This window comes from Pollachius pollachius (assembly GCF_949987615.1).
Source record: "Pollachius pollachius genome assembly, chromosome: 14".
Taxonomy (NCBI): domain Eukaryota; kingdom Metazoa; phylum Chordata; class Actinopteri; order Gadiformes; family Gadidae; genus Pollachius; species Pollachius pollachius.
The window spans coordinates 4872920-4897107 of NC_136947.1; the positions used below are offsets into that span (position 1 = coordinate 4872920).

Genomic DNA, 24188 nt, shown 5'->3' on the forward strand with positions numbered 1-24188 from the left:
CCCCCCCCCTGGGCCTGCTAACCCTGCCGGCCTGCGGTCTGTGTTCCAGCGGCTCTAGGGGTAGGATGACTGGCAAGACCCAGACCAGCAACGTGACCAACAAGAATGACCCGCGTTCCCTCAACTCCCGCGTCTTCATCGGCAACCTCAACACGGCGGTGGTCACCAAGGCCGACATCGAGGCGCTGTTCTCCAAGTACGGCAAGATCGTGGGCTGCTCCGTCCACAAGGGCTTCGCCTTCGTCCAGTACGCCAGCGAGAGGAACGCCCGCGGCGCCGTGGTCGGAGAGAACACCCGCGTCATCGGCGGCCAGCCGCTAGGTAATGTCAGGGGAAGGGGGGTCTGTCTGTCTGTTGGGAGGTGTTTGTGTGTTTGTGTGTGTTTTTGTGTGTGTTTGTGTGTGTGTGCGGGTGTGTGTGTGTGATTACGTCTGCTGGTGTGCTTGTGTGTTTGTGTGTGTGTGATTACGTCTGCGGGTGTGCGTGTGTGTTTGTCTGTTCATTTCCGAGAATGGAGGCATGGGTCATTCATGTGTTCGGTGTGTGTGTGTGCGTGTGTGTGTGTGCGTGTGTGTGTGTGCGTGTGTGTGTGTGTGCCTGTGTCTGTGTATCCAACGTGAGAACCGGCACAACAGGACTCCATTTTCACCTTCCCAAACATGCACGGACACGCTCTACATGGTCGGAGTTCCCAGCGAGAGAGCAGAACACACAACCGCAGCCGAGACGGGGCCAGAACCGCTGAAGCGGACAAACACAACAGCCACCGACACAGACAGAGGCAGGAACAGGACGGATAAATCGAGCGAGGAGGGGATCCTACCTCGAGATAAGACGATAAAAACAAACCCATCGAAGGCGCAACGTCCGGAACTAGTCTCACCCGGTGTCGCCCTGCTGGTGGGATAGCTGTAAACCTTCCTTCTATTGTTTATTGATTTGTTCTCAGCCTTCATAGGGAATCAGAAATCCTGTCCCCCAGCCAAGCTTTCTCATTAAATATGAACTGTAGTCCGTCAAGCTCTAAAATTAGGAGCGCCATTACTTATGCTACGCTTTGGTTGTCGCTGTGGTGCTTGTTTTAGGGGGGCCCTTTCCGGCCGCAGATATAATGTGTGATGTATTATCGGTGCTGTGCGTGGCCTTCTCTGTAATAACGAGACGGGCTTCCAGTCGTTTGGTATTCACACTTCAGCGTGGATACCAAACGAAAGTGAAGTTCTACCGTTGACAGGTGGTTTAAAAGGGTTTGCTAGGGTGTCAAAAGGTGGGGGAGTTTGAGGAAACGGAAAGCATCGTTTCCCAACGGTTCTTAAATGTTGTGTTTTGACGAAGACGTACTGAACCCGTTGACCCCGTTTGTTCGGATCTGATCCGAGCGATATGAGGTACAGATGGGACACATGTAGGATACACATTGTGCTCATTTTGTAGGAGCAGACTGCCGGCTGAGGTGACTCACGATTGAATCACGCAGACGCACTCAGACGGAGAAACACAAAACATTCCCTGTGAGTCGCAGACGCCACGCCGACAGCAACGCAACCCGACTCATCAACGCTTCGACCGGGGAAGGGAAGGTCTCTTCTGAGTGCCTCCCCTGTGAACACCCTGTTCACGTGCACACTTCTCTGGCCACATGCACTCTGCTCTAGTCACATGCACACCTCTCCGGTCACATGCACACTGCTCTGTTCACTTGCACACTGCCCTGTTCACGTGCACACTTCTCTGGTCACATGCACACTGCTCTGTTCACGTGCACACTTCTCTGGTCACATGCACACTTCTCTGGCCACATGCACTCTGCTCTGTTCACATGCACACTTCTCTGGTCACATGCACACTTCTCTGGCCACATGCACTCTGCTCTGTTCACATGCACACTTCTCTGGTCTTTTCCTTTTTTCACTTTCTCTTTCACAGCCCGCCTGTTCCTTATAAATTATATTATCCAGATGTACTTGATGCATTTGTTGTATCAACTTGCTGGAGAGCATTTGCTCTGAAAAGCAAATTTTGGCTTGAGGCGGTGTGTGTGTGTCTGTGTGTGTGTGTGTGTGTGTGCGCTTGTGTGTGTGTTTGTGTGTGTGTGTGTGCGCTTGTGTGTGTGTGTTTGTATGTGTGTGTGTGCGCTTGTGTGTGTGTGTGTTAGTGTGTCTGTGTGTGTGTTTGTATGTCTGTGTGTGTGTGTGCGCTTGTGTGTGTGTGTGTGTGTGCTTGCGTGTGTGTGTGTTTGTGTGTGTGTGTGTGTTATTGTGTGTGTGTGTGTGTGTGTGTGTGTGTGGCGTGTGTGTATGTGCGTAAGTGTACGCATGTGTGCATATTCTGAACAAAGGCCGCGTAAAAAGCAGACATCACGGCCTATCACTGCCTCTCCTGATAGGCCGCACAGGTGCCATCGGCCATTGGGCCAAAGCGAGGGCAAACTCCATGCCTGTTCCATCTCTCTCTCTCTCTCTCTCTCTCTCTCTCCCTCTCCCTCTCCCTCTCTCTCTCCCCCTCTCTCCCTCTCTCTCGCTCCCTCTCTCCCTCTCTCTCTCTCTCTCTCTCTCTCTCTCTCTCTCTCTCTCTCTCTCTCTCTCTCTCTCTCTCTCTCTCTGTCTCTCTCTCATGCAGCAGGTTTTATTGGCTGCTGCTGCCGTGGCTTGCCAGAAAAACACATTTACTTCACGTGCACGCCCATACTGTTCGTGCGTGCACCCCAGCAGGTCTGTCGTGTGTGAGCAGTTTTTTTTTTTCACATCTGCTTACAACTGCGGCCACTGCTGCTTCTACACAGACAAATCGTTACACACACACACAAACACACACACACACACACACACACACACAAATGTGAAAACATGGAGGCGCCTACACACACACACACACACACACACGCGCTAACATACACAAACACACACACACACACCACACACAAATGCACACAGGTGGAGGCATCTTCACATACACACACACACACACACGCAAACACACACACACACCAACACCCACACACACACACACACACACACACAAATGTGCACAGATGGAGGCGTCTACACACACACACACACAAACACACACATTCACACGCAAACACTCACAAACACACAGACACACACAGGCAAACGCACACACACACACACACGCACACACACACACACACACAAACAAATTTGCACAGATGGAGGCGTCTAAACACACACACACACACACACACACACACACACTATAAATGTGATATATCGTGGCTGACTGTAGTTCTAGGTTCTTCTTTTAGAGAATGTCAACCAGGCTACTACTGATTCTGCTGGTGTTTGTATGAAGATATTAACTCCTAAATGGGGCTGCTGCTCTGATATAACATATCGCACAACATTGCAGTATATGTTGAAATGGTGTGTGATGCAAAGCATAAAAGACCAGCTGTCAATGAGAAGAATCAGCCAAGGTACCCTTGAATACAGAAGTATTTCAGCAAGAAAAATAAAATTACTTGCTCAATTTAATTCCCTGAGCTATGGATGGATCGTTGATACAATGACTTTCAGCTGCTTATGCTAATGCTTATATATTTTAATGGCATTACATCCTGATCAAGATTCCTGAAGAGTACAGGCCAGGGACAGAAGGCTATATATTTAAGCATATACATGTGCTGGTATGTAGGTGTTTTGCCAGGACAACTGTATGAGTGTGATGGTTTGTGTGTGTGTGTGTGTGTGTGTGTGTGTGTGTGTGTGTGTGTGTGTGTGTGTGTGTGTGTGTGTGTGTGTGTGTGTGTGTGTGTGTGTGTGGGAGTAAATGGTAGTGTAAATGGTAAGATTAATGGGGCAAACTTCTTGTTCAAGTTTAAGCACAAATTGGCATACAGTGTCCCTTCTGAATCTGCATTACCAGCTTCGAGAACTGCCCTGGAAGCTGACCCCGCCGTTATGCACTAGTCTAGGTAAGGTAGGGATTCAAATTGTGATAATAATACAGTTTCCCTGATAAATTACTCCCGAGATGCGACCGATTCGCTACATTAATGTACTCGACTGGCCAACGCGCAGTCCTTGAGTGCCTCCCTGTGGACAAAGCGGGTAATACCGCTAAGCGCACTACGATTGTGATGGGCAAAGCCCATAGTCTGGGTATACCCATGCTGTCTTCCGCGCAATTTCGTAGATTGAGATGAGGTCCGGCGATAGCCAAGCTACAAAGCCTACGGTGTATGAAAAAATATAGAAAAAATACTTGTATCTACTGTACGATGTTTAACTTCTGATGGAACACATATCAGATATAGAATTCATTTCAGCACTTAATGAATCCATGTCTTAAGAGATTTCCCAGTTTCCCCAAGTTAAGTTTGGTCTGTCAGTCTTTCTCCCTATTTGTATCAGTTCGCAGCATGCTTGTGATCAGTGATTCTAATCTAAATGAACACTAGGTGGCGCCAACAGAATATCAGAATAGAATACAGTCAGTGTCAGAAAAAAACATGTTATATCTTGACTACCTCTTTCTTGCCTGTATACCGGTAATTCAAGGAAGAAACCTCCAAGACAATACATTTTAAGTAAGAGTTAGATAGGATTAGCTGCAATCCATCTTAGCAATATCAATTATTCAATAGTCGACATGTAATTAATGAGCAGTTTATGCATTTTGTGAAAGGACATTTGGGATTGAACCAAGAGCCGCTCGGCTAGGAGTTGAAACCCCTAAACATGAGGAAAATCAAGCCTAGTAAAATTGGACAAAAAAAAGTGGTTGTTAGTACAGGTTAACATCAGCTCATGCTTCATACTCAGGAGGATGCCTTTTGGCTATCTCATGTCTTCTATAATGAGAGTACCCCGGACGCCTAGACCATAGTCACCATCACCAGCCTTTAAGGTTCGAGGCTATACATTCTCCACTGATAATAGGTCCAAAGACATCATTCATCCCATGTCTTGTTCCCATTGTGATGTGGTAGGGATAGTGCTGTCAGGGAGGGATCGTTTAATAACGTATATATATCGCTGAGACAGATCCGAAACCCAGAAGCAGCCTCCCACAGTTTGCCATGAAGGAGACTTCATGGCAAATGATCCCAGTCTGATTCGCTTGGATGAGTCATTTTTTAAAGATTTCACAGCTGTAAATGTTGTAGTAATGCAGAATTGTTCAGGGCTTTTCAACTCATGGAATGATATATAGTCTCTATAGATAGTTCTGTGATGCCAAGTGCTTTCTGCCAGTGTTATACCGCCTTCATTCAACAGTGGATTATTCTAGATTGAAAAGTATGGTAGAGACACGCCATTAATAAACAATAGTTTGTAGGTGTTTGAAAAATCAGTTGGCGGATTATCTAGTTGGGCATTATATTAGGGGTGGTACCATAATGACCATCTATAGATCGATTTATTGTATTAAAATATGACCCTCTCCTTCAGCCATTCCCAGCTACCTCCTGGATAATGATTACTGTGCTGATTTCTATGTCTTTATTTTCCTATGAGAGTGGAAATCTTGCATTTTATGTAAAATAGTCACTATGAACATCAGGAACACCAAGACCACCCTTGTGTCTGGGCGATGGCACATTTTTTTTAAAGTTAATTCTTGGTTTCTTATCCAGTTTCATATTTTCCATATTAAACTGGAGAATAATTGGCAATTTTACTTCAACAATTGCAGGAGAAACTATAAGGCTGATATAAGAGGGGATAGTTTGGGTAAAAGTTCCTCTTTTTCACCTTTGCCTTGCCTATCATCGATAAAGGTAGGACTGTCCTTACATCCTCTCGAATTACTCTCAAAATGCGAGGGCCATTTACGTTGAATATCTTGCTAATTGGGGATCTTATATTTGTTCCAAGGTACTTCATACCTCAAGGTCTCCAGACAAGGACACAAAGCCCAGGTGGACTGCAAAAGGTGCGTTGGTGAATAGAGATAGCTTGCCTTTCCCCCAATTATTATTATTGCATCCAGACAGTTGACTGAGTTACTGCTTTAAGTTGTAAAAAGTCTGGTACTGAGCGAGTTGGATTAGATAATGTTAATAAAATATCATCTGCATAAAGACTGGCTTTTTAAATCATATCCGCTCAGATCAGTACCAGTTATAGTTTAATTAACTCGAATGACGCAGGCCAGCGGTCCCAGACCCTAGATACAAATGGTGAGGCTACACAGCCGGGTGGATGAGGAGAAACGGAGGGGATGAGATATTATACCGCTAACGAACAGTTGGTTCATAATACAGCGCCTTTATTCGGTATGCATTTGAGCCCGAAACCGAATTTGGACAGTGCATGAAATAAAAAAAAGGGCCATTATTTTCTATAAAAAGCTTCTTTTTTTTTGCATTCAGTGGTTTGCTAGCTCTGGATGCTACAGAGAAGATGCTTTTGACAACACATGAAGGAGTCTGCTCCTTCTGTTGGTGGCAAGGTGGCCATAAAAGAAGCCTGCCTGGTCCAGATGTACCAAAGAGGCAATCACCTTTTTCAAGCACATGGCAAGGTTATGTAAAGCTGAATGTATTCATGACGGCTTGTCCACCAGATAGACATCTACAACTACATATTAGCCGGGGCTGAGATTCATTCAACAAATCAAACCAGAGCCAAATCATCCACTCATCTGTCTTTGTAGTCGATCCTGATGTAAAGCCTGCCGCCTATCACTCAGTGCGGGCTGTGGGAGAATGTTGGTCGGGTTCATTGGTGAAGCACTTCAATTCAGCGGTGTCCCATTCAGAGTGTCCCCCTGCCTAAGGCCACTGTGAGCCTAGCCCCTGGAAAGAGAACAAGGACACTTACTCAGGCTACTTTTGTTTGTGCACCTTGTCTGTATCATGTCATGTATGTTTGTAGGCTAATGTAGACTATATTTTATGGCTCTAACAAGAAAACAGAAAAATAAAATAATCATTACCATCTAGTCACCTAGTTGTAATGGTCGGGTCCTGGTTGTATATCATTTTAATTAGGTATGAGGCAGGCACAGAAAGAAAATAAAGTTGGTTAAAATTTCACTGCAGTGACAATATTTGTTGCTAACAGGGAAGCTGTTCAGACGTCGGTTGGTATTGGACTCGAGATGGTGGCACGTTGTCACACTAATTAGATATCACGTTAAATATCTCATTAACGTCGAGATGACTGCAACAGCAGGAGCATCTCCGGGCCCACTACGCTGTTTGTTAACCTATATATTGCACCACGGGTGTGCGATCAAGCCCATTTTTATTTTACTACAATTATGGCCTTTTTTTCGTTATTATTAAATAAAACAATGTTTCAATCCACTATGAAGCTGATGAGCTTTGACATGCAAAGTTAATCACGCATTGGCCATGTTGGCCACATTTTCCAATTAGATCTTAAATTGGCCACAAACTGAGCAAGAGCGACAGAGAGCGAGGGAGAGAGCGAGCGGGAGAGCGAAAGCGCCCGTGCGCGCGCGCGCGCGTGTGTGTGTGTGTGCGTGTTGTATGTGTGTGTGTGTTGGGGGGGGGGGGGGGGGTTGAGAGAGAGAGAGAGAAATAGAGAGATATATAGAGAGCGAGAGAGAGCCAATCGCTGGCAGTGGGCACCGATTGGCTAAAATTATCTTTATGAGGAATGATAGCTTAATGATCCATTCTAAGTGGCTAAACTCTGTACAACTGTGCGCCACTGAAGAAGCACTAGTGGGGGTATTTCGTCTGAGTTGCTGCGCATTGGAATCGTGAGCACCCCCTGGAGTAATTTGATAAATGGTATAGTCGGAGCTGGTTCTGTTGCGTCTTCTACGGCAGAAGTAGGCTACACACACACACTCGGTAGTTTGGGAGGGAAGAAAGGCTGCGCCGCTCTTTTGAAAACACCGCTCCTGACCGTTATGACCATGTACAAAGGCAGACGTCGCAACCAGAGATGTGAGTATGGCCACATATGTGAATAGCTCACGTATGAGTCTTAAATGAGTCATGTATTTAATTCGCGGTAGTTATTAACCACACGTTTGATTTTTAGTCCGTTGTAAAGTTCCGTCAAATATGATCGTGTTTTTTTTTGGATTGCCTTTTTAATTTATTAAGCCTTGATATTTAAAACGATCTTAGTTTAACATCTATTTTCTGTTTGCGTGAAATTAATCCAAAGGGGGATGTAATATTGTGTTTTACTTATGGTGTTGTGAAATGGATTCTGAAGTAGCAGTTCAGAGAGTATTGACTGGGTGGTTGTTGCCAATGAAAAGCTTCCTCACTGAAGTGAAGTTTTACTTCATGAAGGTGTTCATCTTAATAAAAAAAAAAAAAAATCACAGTACAGAGCTATGAAATGGCTTTTGCTATTGAGCTAGTCTGAAGGATGCTTATTGACAATCTTATTCGATCTTGTTAAAAGATCAATAGATTATAATAATCTAATGTGTTATGATTATGAACCCCAGATTATGAAAATGGTTGTTTATGGGACACAAACGTTGAATTTTTACTTGCGTTACCTCCTGATAATGTCAGGAAATTGTTTTGACTGAAATTCACTGGCTCACATTAAGAAAGATGTACTGTATAGACCTCTCGGCATTTCAAGGGCTGTATTATTATTCAATATGCCAATGAAATCAATTGGAGTGTAGGCATGAGGGCAGAGGATAAAAACCAGCAGGCTGACTAAGTATAGGTGTATTTTGAATTGCTGCCTTGTCCCGCTACACTTCTTCTTCTCTCCTTTCCTTTGTCATTGTTCGTTGTACAACTGCATGAATATAAAGCCGTGAAGAAGAGGGTAACAGCAAACCAGGCGAACTCCTCCGTCGGTCATATGATGCAAAACATCTCTGATGGTAACTGATGTATCGCATTGTCTCAGTGTTTCCTCAGCTGTGTCTCCCGTCAGAGCAGCGACCAAAGCAATGCTTTAGGCCCCTGGACAGATGTAAGGGGGGTTTAGGGAGGGGTCGAGGGGGTACGACAGTTGCAGAGCATTGCACTCGGAAGTCACATGGTTACATCATCTCAGGGACCCCCCCCCCCCCCACCCCCCCCCCCCACACACACATTCACATTTTGTTTTTAAATGAAAGTGTCATGGGGGGTTTGTGATGGAAAGCACAATAGTCATTGTCCAAGACTGCATGGGGTCATTATGTGCTGCATGTGCATTAGATGCACATTGAGCATCCTCGCATGAAATATGAAATTTGTGAAAAAAAAGCCTAAAATGTACATGCCTGTGTGTGTGCATACGTGCGTGCGCGCGTGAGGGCATGTGTTCGTGCGTGCGTGCGTGTGTGTGTGTGTGTGTGTGTGAGAGAGCGTGTGTGTGTGTGTGTGTTAGCATGCAAAGCCCCAAACCGGTCACCTTGGTGCATGCTCGCTGTTGTGTTGTTGCACTTAACACAACGTCGAGCCGCAGCAGCAAAGTCACACCAGGGTCCTTCTCAAAGTGCTATATAGCTCAGCGGGACTAATAAAAGCGCTTTATTAGACGCTCATGATCTCGGAGAGACGCAGCCAAACTGCTCCCCGCGCCAGGCAACAGCTTCCCTTAAAAGGCCGGACGTGTAAAGCGCAGGGAATTCATTAAGCAGAAGGCGGACAGGGGCGCTCTTAATTCTCCTCCTTGCTCCCTCCTCCGTAATAAGAATTATTAAAGCCCCCAGCAGCTTCTCCCATTGGATCTCAGGGCGTAAAGTGCTGTCGGTCTGTCTGTGTTTATCTGATTGTGTGTCTGTGGGTGTGTGCGTTCGTGTCTGTGTGTGTGTGAAGGGGGTGGTTGTGTGTGTGATTGTGTGTATTTGTGGCTTTTTGTGTTCTGGGGTTTGTGGCTTTCTGTTTTGTGCGCACCTGCCTGTGCCTCTGCTTGTGTGTGTGTGTGTGTCTGTGTCTTTGTGTGTGGGTTTGTGTGTGCTTGTGGATGTGGACTTGTGGCTGTGTGGGTTTGTGGCTTTGTGTGATGTGCCTACTTGCCTGTGCCTCTACTTGTGTTTGTGTGTGTGTGTGTGTGTGTGTGTGTGTGTGTGTGTGTGTGTGTGTGTGTAATTGGAAACATAAATAGTTGTCCTGGTGATCATCCAGAAGTAGACAGTGTATTGGTTTTTAGAGTAAAAACAAATGTGTGTGTGTATGTGTGCGCGAGCATGCGTACGTGCACACTCTCAGCTTCCTTGTCTCGTGCCTGCGCGCAACATGCAACAACAGTGTGTGAATCAATGCAGGAGACTGAACTAATGCGCAAATTACACCCACTCGCAAAGACACACAAGACACACACACACACACACACACGTTCACACTCCATCAGCCTGTCAGCCGCGACGGCTGAGGAAACACACTCTCAGGTGTAATAAAAAGAGGAAGCGGTGTGTGTCCTTGAGCAAAGATTGGGGATTAGTCCTGTCATTCCTGACACATCCCGGGGAACCGGAGGGAGAGCAGCGTAGCGTCAAAGTGTGTGACCGCTGTCTTGCATAGATATTAGCGTTCGTGCGGGGCGCCTGGGTATGTTTTATTTACAGCGGCCAGAAAAGTATGCTTTCCCATCTCCAGACCAGCCACAGCCAGGCCAAGATAATGGTTATTCATTGGTCAATGAGGCTGATGTGTTCATCAGTCTCTCTCTCTCTCTCTCTCTCTCTCTCTCTCTCTCTCTCTCTCTCTCTCTCTCTCTCTCTCTCTCTCTCTCTCTCTCTCTCTCTCTCTCTCTCTCTCTCTCTCTCTCTCTCTCTCTCTAGGGGGCTTTCTTGGCCCATTGCCTATTCACAGTGTGTCACTTAGCCCACCCGACTGCTGTGCTGCTACCATGTTTGCTCCCAGGCTAATGTGGCTAATGGACGACGGCACAATGAAGTCATTAGGAGAGGTTAAGGAGCGCACTCAATCCACAGTCGCTCTTCTTCATGAACATTGTAAGAGAGCTTTTGGTCACCACACTTGATCAATGTTAATTTAAATTTGAAGTACGAATTAATTATTATTTGTATAATTTTTATCACAGTAATAATTCAAGGCTCTCAAGTCTCACGCATTCGGCGTGAGACACACGCAATTCAACCAATGCACACGCTCACACGCCACACTTCGTATTGCTCACGCAGAGGAATGACCAGGATAGCTCCCACCAATTTGCGCCGCTATTTAACAGTGGAAGAGGTAGGAATCAAATGGGTTTCCCGTACGTAGGGTAACCAGACGTCCTCTTTTGCCCGGACATGCCCTCTTTTTGAGACACTTTAAAAAAAAATGTGTGGCGGAATTTGAAATTCGTCCAGTATTTTATTAAAGCCTCATACATGTTCACATTGAATTTGCGTTGCGTTTCTCTGGGTCGTTCACAAACTAGTTAGGCTACGCCCCCCCCCCCAACTCAGTTCTGTTCGCTTTGCATTGGTGGAAGTGAGTAGGGGGAGTGGTTAAGTAGAGCCTTCAGATTGGACGATTTGACTTAGTTAGGTACCGTCATGTTTTGTATTTTTTTTTTTTTACCATTATTCTTTAATAGGGGCAAACATTAACAAATTTCTCCTACAGGGGATTGATAAAGTTCTATCTATTGAACAGAAAGAAACACTTGGTCATACTTTACCACAGCATTGGACTACTGAATGCCACAGATATATTTTAAGCATTGGACTGAATGCCACATTAATATTTAATTATGTTCAGGGAAAAGTATATGCCTCTACTGGTGTTGCTTAAGCCAATAGCCTTTTGAGGCAGTATTGTTTCTGAATATTAGTGTTAAGGGCCAATAATGCTTACTATCATACATGAGTCACCATGTCTGTGGACACATTTGTATGCAGTCACATGTTAATATACCCCCGACAAAATTTACCCCCCCCCCCCCCAACAAAATCTCACTCTGAACTCAAAACTTGAGAGCCCTGGTACTATTTAATCATTCAAGATTTAATTGTATCCAAAGCGACAGACACAAGGAGGACATAATATCTCCAGGAATTCAGACACAAGGATAAAGTAATCTGGTTGGGCTAGGCATCTTACCTCCAGGTAGTGGGTTGTGGACATTAGGGGATCGCACCCAGTACCTATACGACTGGGAGTCACCACACACCCTAGAGTGACTTTCCCCCGAACCACATCCATCACAACTTTATGACCCTGATAATATGTAAAAAAAAAAAAAAAATGAAATTGCCCTGTTTGCTAGTGTTTTTGACAGAGTTCACTACTGAGATTTCTGGGCTGTTGGTTTAATGACACGAGCCCCGGTAAGGCGCGTAGTATTGATAAACAAATGCAGCCAGTGTCGGACGCCATGTGGGAAAATTAAGATTTTGTTTTGCAAACACGGCAATTTGGTTTTTAGTATATCACGGCACCAATATCAGGGCATGTGTTTATATGCATATTCAGATGAACATGCACACATCATTTGCTCATGAATATGAATGAAGCCAAAATGTGAGTTGCGGGTCCCAAGGCTGTCGTGTTTGCCGGGATAAAAGAGTTGTTTGGCTCGGCCATATCCAAGGCACACAACAGCAGCTCGTTGCTTACTCCCCGGTGCCTTTCTAACCCTGCTAGTCATGCTTTTACCCCTCAGAGAGCGAAGATGAGGTCCCACTCTCCTCCTTTGTCCTCAGCAGTGCGGAGTACTTAACCACAAGAAGATTGTGGCGATTTTTTGCAGTGTGATCATTTTTATTTTGTGCAGATCCTAAAGTAAGAATTACAGTGTTTGCATTTGAATCACTAAGCCCCTTTAATGTATATGTTTGATGTATGACTTCCTATATAGGCGGGCATACATCACTAACATACATTCAATGTTTTATGCAGCGTAATCATGAGTGGTGTCTGGCTATGTGCGCTGATATCAGCAGGGGACAGGGTAGTGAAGTGATTAGGGTGTTGCAGCTGAGAGGTTCTGGGTTTGATTACCCATGTCTGCAGCCTGACCATATGCAGCCTTGAGCAAGATGCCCAATGGCTACCTGCTGCTTAATGGCATGTGTCTGAATGCACTGTAAATCACTTTGCATTAAAGCGTACTTAATAGTTTATAACCATAGCAGATATGGAACGACGAGCAACAGCTAAAAGAACAGCAAATGTGGATGGATGATATACCAACAATCTCAACTGATAAACAACGATGTTCCAGAATATCTTTCTATTGAAAAAGGGAGATTTGTATAACCTGAGAACTTTCCAGGAGGAAAATACACTATGTACACACTATGTAATGAAATACGGCAACTTTGGGCTCGTCTGTATATGGAAAAACACGCAGATGTCTAACCAAAATAAAAGCCAACGACCTTCACCATGTGGCACTTTATGTTTATCTCCCTCGGCTTCAGCGGCAAAGTAATTCTCTCGTCCCAAGGCTGGCTTCTCTTCTTCTTTGATCCACCTCGGAATTATCCTGTGCGTAGTACAGTCATCTGCAGCCGCGCGGCTCTCTAATGCTGCCGTGCTGCAGTGGCCCTTCACGAGCCTGCTGTGTAAAAAGTAACTTTTCTTTTAGTGTTCGCTTGCTCACTCCCTGCGCCTCTGTATGTTATGTACAGTATCCATCATGTTTTAAGTGGCCATTTCTTAGCAACGCTCACTCTTACTTCCTGTGCTTTTTAAGCGTTGTGCACGCACCGAACGCACGCATACCCCCACACGCATGCACAGTCACACACATTCATCGACAAACTAGCACAGACAAATACTCACATACACACTCACACATGCACCCTCCACACGCAGACACAAAGACACATCTACAGACATCCACATGGGCACAGGCAGACACACACACACTGCACACACACAGACACACATATGCATGTGCACACACAAACACATGCACACTCACATGTATTACATACACACACATTTCACAAACGCACATGGCTACATATGGTTGGGTGGTGTTTCTGGGTCGTGGTTAGTATAATGGCTGTAATCAATCATTGGCCAGTGCGTCTACAGTGCGTCTACTGTGTATGGTGTTTTACAACCACACATCTCATTAGAAAGCTCCACTACTGGGAACCAGAGGAGGGCAATAGTGTAATAGTGTCTGAGTCACGTTCTACCCACCTCTCTAGGCAGCCCCTGCCCTGTTATACCCATATTCCCTTTCGCAAGGGAAAAAGTGATATGAAAAACATGAAAATGTCTCTGGGATGACTAGCAGGTACATGGCTACAAAGAGACTGTTGCTCGTGGCAGAAAAAGTGTTTACCAGCACTGCTGTGACATTGCTGCTGCGTTCTTTTGGAAGGACCTGAAGAGTGACTCATCTATTGGCCTGGAGTCTTACTTGTGTGTGTGTGTGTGTGTGTGTGTGTGTGTGTGTGTGTGTGTGTGTGTGTGTGTGTGTGTGTGTGTGTGTGTGTGTGTGTGTGTGTGTGTTTGTGTTGCCCGAATGCCTGTTTGTGTGCTTGGATGTTTGTGTGTGTGTGTGTGTCTGTGCGTGCATTGAAATAAGCGAGTGTGTGTGTTTATATGTATTAGTGTCAGTGTTTCGTGCCGGAGTGTCAACATGTTTGGTTGTGTATGACAGTTTATTTTCTTCATTTCTTTTTTTGGGGGGGGGGGGGACTGTTTGTGTGATGGTGGGTGACCTTGAGCAGCACTCCAGGCTGATTGCTCCGAGTCCGGAGGGGTGCTGTGTGGGGCGGACGGCAGCCTTGGAGACAGCGATAGCATCTCGTAGCGTCTTGGCAGGTGGAAGGGGCTTCTCCGCGCAGAGAGGCGTGAGCTGGGGCCAGGGGGAGCACCTGCAGATGACCCTGGGATAGACAGCTGGCCGCCCGCTATGAAAAGCATTTAATTGATGGTTGTATTTTATTAGCGGGGGGCGGAGGGCGGTGTAAGGGGGGCTTCATAACGTGACGGTGTCGACAGGATGCCTTGTTAATAATAAAGAATAGATTTTAATTTCTTCCATCTCTCACCTTGGAATTTTTGCTTTCTTGTTTGAATACGGTAATTGATATTGATCAACAATTATAGATATAATTACCCCATGAATTGACTCTTTTATACATTGATCGGAAAACAATAGATGGAAAGATGATCATTTTGATAAAGTTTTAAATATATCCGTTATACAGACACCTTTGTCAAAAGTGATTTCAAAATGCATGAAAGTGAGGCGTTAAACGTATCAATATTCCAGTCTGCAGGGGCCGCAAGACAAAGATCCAAGCGCAGGCTTAAAGACTCGCCAAGTGGGAGTTGTTGTAAATCCTTTTGTTTTTTGTTTTTTTTTACATATTTACAAGTCTCTTCCACAAAAAGGTAGACAGGAGGCATGGGTAATTGTGCGTACACTAGACAGACATAGGCTCAAACAGAACACAGCTTACTGGGGATGCGGAGAGGCGACACAAGACACACACACACACACAGGGAACAAAACACAGACCCTAGCGACAGTATTTGAGTGGTTGAACAGATGCACGTCAAGCCAGGCACTCAATTAGAAGGAAACAAGCGCTAGCGAAACACAGAAGACAAAAAGGTTTGAGGAGGTAGCGACAAGCAGGCCAACAGAAGACAGATGAACAGGTGCTGGAACTGACAGAAAACAACACCGTTCTGCTAGTGTTGTATCCTGGAACGAGTATGATGTTTTGTTATGTGTACATCATCTCTTAATGTGTTACTCTGCAATCAATTAGGTTCCGGATCATTAGTGTACGGCCCTGCCCTTTTCCTTCAGCCGAACATAAAAATAATTGATCCTCCTGGAAGCTGTTGCCTTGGTTTCAACATAGCTGTAGTCCAAGGACTTTTTGTTTCGCACAGTTGCCTCCTCCTCCTCGATAGACACAAATCTTCTTCTTCTTCTTCTTCTTCTTCTTCACAGATATAAACATGGCTGGGGAGCCCAAACCTTACAGGCCCAAGATCGGCTCCAAACGGCCCCTCTCCTCTCTGTACAGGTAAGTGGGGGGCCACACCGGCCCTGGTTAATGCTATACAGCGCATGCAACCTTCCCTTTGTGTGCGGTTTCCACTGAAGACACACTGAAAAAATGCAGTACAGCTCTCACCAAGGAAGTCAACAAATTGTTTCCCACACCGTTACAAATTCACATTTTACTATTGACCGAGTCTCTGACAGTGAAACCACACGCAAACAACCGCTTTTTTTCCACACACTTGTCTGATGTTGTTTTCTCCAAGGGACCGGTCCATTCATGCGGGGAAGAAAGCGTATGACACTTTCCACTAGGTTTTAAAATCAAAATGACATCCGCTATACGGTTGTAACTCAGAAGAAATGCTTTCAAATCTAGCCGGAATTGTCTAGATATATCATCAATAAAACAAGTCACAGATGCATCTAAGGGAGCTAGCATCGGGCATTTAAATGAATGGGAATATGTGATGCCTTAGAGACCGGGTGTTTATTAAAAAAGTGAATAAATATTGAATACTTTGAAATTGTGTTCAGTCCCGCGGCGTCTCCGGTTTGTCTGGTTAATAAATAAAATAAAACAAATAAATTGCATTTTGTGTCTCTCTCCACAGCGGCTACGAATTCGACTACGATTACTACAGAGACGATTTCTACAGCAGGTGTGTAGGAAATAAACAATCCGACGTCTGCTAAACCCTTTTATACTTTTATCTCCTCCTGGAGATATTATGTCCTTCAGTTTATACATCACACCATCGCCCCCCCTCCCCCTTTGTACATGAACAAGGACGGAGCAACAAATAAAAGCAACATTTTTGTTGTCTAATTCTTTCGAGGGAACGGCAGCATTTCATCTGAGGCAAAGTTAGGGCATTACGCAGGGCATAATGAATGCCATTTCAGGAGGTATTTTTTATTCCTCTCCGCTGGGCTCGCTAATGATGCTTTTATCCGCATAGACGCGCTCTGGTAGCCTGATGATGGGTCCCCTGACTGGTCATTTGTGCCGTTAGGGCCTGCGATGATCCCTCCTCCTTCTGACATTTTCATCTGTTTGTTTACTTGCTCTCGATGCAGTGCCTCCCAGAAGTGTAATGATTTAGAGTCGGGTTATTATCGTCATTATGGGCGCTTTGTGAGACTCTGGGAAACGGGTTGCTCTTATTATTGGGTGAGCGTGCCTTTTACTCGATACTTGTTTGTATGGATCCAGATCCCAGACAGATTTTTTGTAAGCATGTCTATCGAGTGCCTTTTAAGAGCGTCTTGCGTTTGCCCCGAGAATGAGAAACAGCAGCAGGCTGGACGAGGAGCAGTGGCTCGTGAAAGACCAAATTACAAAGATGTGCTTCGCTCTGCTCAAAGCGCTCATCCAGCCAAGTTTACCACACCTTTTCTTCTCTGAACTCTTTTTTTCTGAAGATTGAACTTGAGGTCATAGAGTGTCACGCGACACCCAACCCAAACGATAACAGTCGACAGATCAAGGGTTAATTTCCAAATAACGTTAACAACATTACTTACATAGGGTTAGCCAAGAGTTCAGAGTCTGTCCAGAAGCTGACCCCTGAAACCGCTGCGTCCCCCCAGGCTGTTTGAGTACCACGGCCGGGGGGGGGCCCCCACACGGGCCGTGATGCCGGTCAAGCGCTCCCGGGTGGTGGTCCCGCCCATACGCAGGGCCAAGTCCTCCTTCCCAGTCAGGACCACCTCCTCCACCTCCTCCAGCTCTTCCTCCGCCTCCTCCAACGCCACGGCCAGAGCGCTCCACACTGGGTCCTCTCCTAAGCGTAGGTGTCCTTTCCTCTGCCTGTTTCGGTCTCTTTTTTTTTCCCGATTCATTTGAGTGGATGATTGGTCGGTTGCAATTATGTCCCATCACCTGCCTGCTATGTAATTGATTATAATAATACCTGTAGGTATGTTGACATGTTTACCAACGTAATGTCAGCCTGGGTATAATACATTTGCGGCGTTAATTAATCTGATGAATAAATAACAAACAACACTCATTAATAATGAATCCCTTCACACCCTCCATGTTTTCACTGTCCCACAACCCTCTCAAGGGCCGACTTCAAACACAGCTCACAGAATGCATATTATATGCAGATTAATGCAATTAACAATTACCAACGTGTTATGTTCTGCAAAAGCAGTGCTTGTTTTTGCTATTACTCACTTTGAGCAACAACATAATTGTGGCTAAGAGACAGTTGTTGTGATTTAGTCTGAGCAATTTGCACTTTTTTTCCCGTGTACACATTAATACAGGCCACTGTTTAATCACATGTGACTGTGTGTTGTCACAGTGAAAACAGACCAGCTCCTGACCATCAAGAAGGAACTGTCCCAGATCAAGACCAAAATAGACTCTCTACTGGGGAGGCTGGAAAGATTTGAGCGACAACATCATGGTGATGCTGGTAAGATATTATTTGACATATACAGATCTATATATATATATATACATAGATATATAAAGTATAGGTTTGGTGGCTGAACCCACTAGTGCACTAAACATGTAGATAATATACCAGAATGCTACATTTCATTACCTCTCTTCCCCAACCCGCTTTCCCTGCTCTCTTCACTGTCCTTTCCATAAAAGCAATAAAAAAGAAGCCCAGAAAATATATTCAAAGAAAGAAAAAAGTTTGCAAACAGACGTGGGGTTGGAGAGGGGCTGTTTGATTGTGCTGAAGTGATTTCTGTCTGGCAGGGAACTCGGGAGACAGAGAGGAAGTGCTTTGTGTAGTCCTGTAACTGACAGGAAGGGCTCTATTTGTCAAAGTAAAATATCCATTGATCGTTCCATTCCATTCTGATATATTGGAAATTGAGGTCACCTTGTTCCGAAGTCAAAATTGGCTGTTCCTTGCTTATTCTTCCCCTCCATTTCTCTCTCTTTCTCTCTCCAACCCCACTCTCTCTCTCTCTCTCTCTCTCTCCCTGCTTCTCTTCTCTCATGCCCTACAGTTATTCTCTTCTCCAGTATCTATTCATCTCTCCGCCGCTCAATCTTTCTCTGTCTCATGTACTTTTGTTCCATCTGCCATTTAACTCGGTGTCATACCTTGCCAAGCCCTGCTGCACAGCCGCACAGACTAGTCAGTCAGCGTAGGTCAGACTTACATCATGCGTTTCAGATCCTTCTTTTCACTCGCATTGGATCTATTCTAAACCCTCCTGCCACGAAAGGCTGCAAGCACGACGCTGGGTTGCATTGGGACACTATTGGACTTCTTGTGAGCAGTTACAGAGCAAAGCGACCGTGTGCCATCTGAACCATGTGCATGATGCCCTCTCCCTCCTCCTGCAGAGACGCAGAGGAAGCAGGAGAAGGTGTACCACGGTCCCCGCGGCGACGCGCGCGACCAATCCGGCGAGGAGGAAGGAGAAGGGGCGGGTGAGGTGGAGGCGGGGGAGATGACGGACGGCGGCGAGGACGAATACGAGGACGGCGCTCCCAGCGACATGGTGAATGGAGCGTGAGGGCGTCTGCATGTATGTGTGTGCGTGTGTTCATCTGCGTGTATGTTCGTGTGCGTGTGTGTGTGTGTGAGCGGTAGTTTTAGTCAATACTTTTCTCCATTACTTTTTACGGACATAGTGACGGCCAGGGTCAGTGACAGATGTCCACCCCATCCACCCTTCTGAATGGCTGAAACATACTAGCCCACACCCTATGTGTATACAATATCTGCCCCAGACCACATTTTAACAAATGTGGTCTGGGGCAGACCAATTGTTGTCTGGGGCAGACCAATTGTGGTCTGCCCCAGACACCCCCTCTAGACCACAAATGTGGTCTAGAGGGGGTGGGTTGGAGGGAGGCCATCTCCCAAACAGTAAGGAGCAGACCGAACACAGCTGTGGTCAGTGTGTGTTTCTTATTTGTGTGTGTGTGTGTGTGTGTGTGTGTGTGTGTGTGTGTTTGTGTGTGTGTGTGTGTGTGTGTGTGTGTGTTTGTGTGCATGTGTGTTTCAGTTGGGCACAATGAGGGGCTGTTTATGCTCACATTAAGGGCAGCAGAGCATTGTTAGCACAGTTCACAGAAGTAGTTAAAGCTTAGGGCTCAAGTTTGCAGTATTTGTAAATTACGTTCTTGTGGTTAATGTTCAGTGGTAACTACTTATCAAAGAAGTCAACATGATTGGGTTTGTTCATTTAAAATGTATCAATTGGATTTTCTTTTTTGTTGTTATAACTGTTTGACAGGCTCTATGTTTTAATAGCATGAGCTAAGGCAACTCCAGTTACTCTTTTCTTTCTTTGTACTTTTTGCAGATAGAGAATCAAGTATCGGACATAGACAACTGAACCAGGTGAGAATTACATGCCATATACAAAAAGCTAAATACAATGTGCACTCTGTGTTTTTTCCTTTGTGGAAATAACAAAACATCCAAAAATTAGTCATACATTGTTGTTTGTTTGAGCATAAAATCGGATCGTTCAGCTGATGCTAATCCATTCACCAAGATTTCAGCTTCTCTTAGACTTTAGATTTATATCTAAAGTCTAAGAGAAGCTGAAATCTTGGAGACTAGTTTCAGAGTAACCTGATAGTATGGGAGAAAATGAATGGCCCTTGATGTAAGTGAAATATTACCACTTCATTTCCCCAGTTTTTAAGTTAAGTCCCAATCCACCTATTACCATGATGTTCCAGTTTTTTCCTCCACTCTCGTCTTGTAAATGGCCCTGTCGTTCTCCCGGTCTCTGGGCGTGAGAGACAAGAGAGAGAAGGCAGCGCTCTGGCAGTTATCTCTGATGGCTGTCTGAGCCACCACTAAGACGGGCTCTTCCTCGCCCTCCCTCCATTTCCATCAAGCGACATTTAGATGTCCCTCAATTCATCTTCGTTTCGCTCTCTTCGGAAGAACCAATATCAATGTGATCGACTTTACCTGACACGACCTGCCATTTATTTCCCATTTGTCCTCAAGGGCCCGATATTGGATTTTGTATTTATTTAAGTAATTGAGCTCTGCTGTAGGTGATGATTGATTGCAAACATGATGCCGCAAATTACCTGGTTTTGTTAAACTGGATGGAGATTAAGAGGCCAACTTGTTTTGTGCTTGTTTTACACGATTACTAACCCTGTCCAACTCAATCAATTCTGCTTGATGCACCCCCTGGACCAGCTGGTTAATATTCTGGACCATGTTACATATTTTTACTGCTTTCGTTCGGCGGGGTACTGATTAACATATAGATACAAAGCAAGCCTTCACTCAGGTCTTCTCAATGTCGGTGACTTCACTTGGTCTCGCTATGTAATGTAAGCATGTACTTGTCTTGTGTTGTTTTTGTTTGATAGAGGTCTTACCAAGCGACGGGGAGGTCGAATGTGAAATCGAGATACCAGCAAAGCCTTCTGGATGAGGAATTTGCGCTTAAAGGAAAACAAAACAAATGATGACAAAAGGAAATGCTGAGAAAGGGACCTGTGAACATGTTTGTGCTTGTTTGCCTCTTTAAAAGACTTGCTACTGTTGAGATGTGCTTTATTTAAATGAAAAAAGAGGCTAATTAATATTGTATTCCAGGCTATTGCAAAATCTGTTCCAAAAAAGGAAATCGAATAAAATCACAAAAAAATCCTTCATGTTTTATTTTATTCTATTCTAATTTTATTTTTAAAGAATGATAAGGATCTGCCGTGGATCTGTCACGCTGAACCTATAATGGTCTGAACTGTGCATAGAATATGCAGTTCTAAGGGTAAGGAAATGAACCATTAAATGGCTTATTTTGTTCTTACCAAATTCCATTTGTCTTTTGCTATAATGTATTGAGGTTAAAGGGTAAGGAAATATGATAAGAAATGGGAAAAATGTTGGCGATTAAGAAAGACTTTCCATCATGTGAAGTGCTGCCACAATGTGAACCGTTTCATTCATGCATTTTGCTGGACTATAAATATATACATATATATAATTTATTATATTTTCCGTTGTTCAATGTGCATAAATTCTGCAAAATGCATTTTAATTGTGGCTCATAGTTGTCAAGAGTGTGAGGAGAAGTATTTTTATGATCAGCATGTGAAAGATGTGATTATTATGTCTCCTTTGTATTTGTTGCGTCAGTTGTACAGCTGTGGATTAAAAACCAACAAACTGTTTTTGAAATAAAACAATCTCTGATCAAAATTGTATTTGAATACAAAGCGAGAATGAAATGTGCAACCACCAAATTAGGTTTCTGACTTTGGGAACATTTTTGCATATTATGTCTTACTAAATCTACCCTGTGTTCTATTGAAGAACTGATCTGATTCAACCCCGAAGGCTTGAATACTGCCACCACACTGTCTGAGAAATCTTTGTTCAACTCAATGGACAGTACCTGACACATTGGCCTCATGGTCCAGACCACAACAATCAGTGCAACATTTAGATAGGATGTTCTACCTAGTCCTGGCTGGGACCTATAATCTCAATTATTGTTGCATAAAAATATATTGTATAACCAAATACCTGAAATGATGTTGGCATTCATAATAGTTTATCTGCATAATTGATAACATCCTTTATATGCTAGTTTGGAAAAGTGATGGTGGGACCTTTAGGCTACAGTATTACAAGGACAAGTAATCCATGTGCATTAGATGGAACAAAACAAACAAATGTGGACATTTTATCATACTTATGTTTGACATTCTAACATATAAGTTGACATTCATGTTCAGATAAACACAATTAAGAAAAATACATTAAGGAACAGTTCAACTTTCTTATGTGGCTAATTTACGGCTTCAACGGGGACTGGAACCGTCACAACGCAATGATTGCTTTAGATTAAAGTAAGCAACAAAAAAAGAAAAGAAAACGGAATCCAAAAGTGCTGAAAGTGCTAACTTACCACTTAGGGTGAATGATTTCTATATATATATATATATATATATATATATATATATATCCAATGCTGTAATGGAAATCATGAATATGTATTGATCCTGTTCTAGCATTGCCCTTGAAAGGTTCCAGGACGGGGGGGTGGTAAGTGGTGGCGAGGCGGCAACAGATGGTGTCTCTAATTCATTAGCAACATATCATCATTCCCCTAGGTTAGAGAGGCTTGGCTGCCTTTCCCGCAGGTATAAATTGAACCCCATCAGCCCTGGCCGGCCACCAGCTCTGCGGTGATCAGTCATGCAGCTCTACGCTAATTTGAACAATGTGTCCACCGCTTGATGAAGTTAATCAATCTTCACCAATCTCCGTGGCGGCTGCAGGAATTATGAGCAAAATGGGGGAGCTACACAACGCACCTGGGAGGTGCATTACATGTCATCTATACACTGACACAATCCAGTGTGTGCTATGGCTTTAATGATAGAGAATGATAGCATAATGAGGTATGCGCTAATATACTACTGATGAATAACACTTTTTTTCCCCCTCTGGATGCAATTATGAAGATGGAAGTGTCTCTTCATGGTTAAAATAAAGGACAGGAACCGTTTCAGTAGGCTAAATATATAATCATTGCAGCAAACTCTTTAAATTTTTTGGTATTATTAAACATTATCCCAACTTTCAATTATGTAAATTGTTAATGTTAATGCGTGTAAGTTAATAGTATTTCCCATTCCGGCCCTGGACATGAATAAAGACATATATTATATTATCAATAGGCATAAATAAGCCTTTGGATCTTCTGCTGAGACCAAGTTGAAAATAGATGTAAGGTTTATAGAAAAAGGTTATAGAATGTAGACTATGATGTTTCGGTCCCTTCATTTAGTCTCAGGAAGATTATTTAAATCATAAATAATTCACTGTGTCACTATGATATATGTTTTGTTTGATTTGAACAGAAGTCATGCTGTGAATTGATTAGGCTATCCGTCTTGATTTACATATGTGACATGATGTAAATTAATTCATGCTATGCTTTATTAGACCACATGACATCCAAGCTAACGTCAGTAGGACCTAATTGGTGGCAAGGGGCGTGTGGTGTGCAGCCTGGCGGGTCAGGTTTTTTCGAAGTTTTGCGTCACAGTTGCGAAAGTTAGACGTTATTTTACCAAAATTGAACAAACCGGGGCAGATAGGGGCCGACTGTGACCCAAAACTTCCAAAGAAAAACATAGCTCCGGCGCCGGCGCAATAGCTGGATGCAATTGGGCCTATTACCAACAAAAACTGATTTTGTGGCTGTATTTGGGAGATGCTTCATGAACCACCTCATGCAAGCTCCTTTACCTTGAGTTTCTTAATAAACCACGTGTTTAACACTTACAACTTTCCGAGTGGTACGTCCGATACCACAATGGATTACAATTACGTTTCATCACTTACCAAAAAAGTACCC

General features: G+C 44.2%; 1 protein-coding gene across 1 annotated transcript in view; it reads left to right on the forward strand.

Annotated features, from left to right (window-relative positions):
- Positions 1 to 20177, forward strand: part of LOC307085511 (RNA-binding Raly-like protein) — a gene marked incomplete at its 3' end in the record, with an annotated part of 32976 nt that extends 12799 nt beyond the window's left edge. Inside the window, exons 2-8 of the mRNA XM_079750330.1 lie at positions 50 to 321; positions 15798 to 15873; positions 16466 to 16513; positions 17445 to 17644; positions 18167 to 18280; positions 19177 to 19334; positions 20145 to 20177. Coding sequence (XP_079606456.1) covers positions 66 to 321; positions 15798 to 15873; positions 16466 to 16513; positions 17445 to 17644; positions 18167 to 18280; positions 19177 to 19334; positions 20145 to 20177 — 885 coding nt within the window. The 5' untranslated portion in view covers positions 50 to 65. The remainder of the gene's footprint in view (positions 1 to 49; positions 322 to 15797; positions 15874 to 16465; positions 16514 to 17444; positions 17645 to 18166; positions 18281 to 19176; positions 19335 to 20144) is intronic.
- Between the last annotated feature and the right edge of the window lie 4011 nt (positions 20178 to 24188).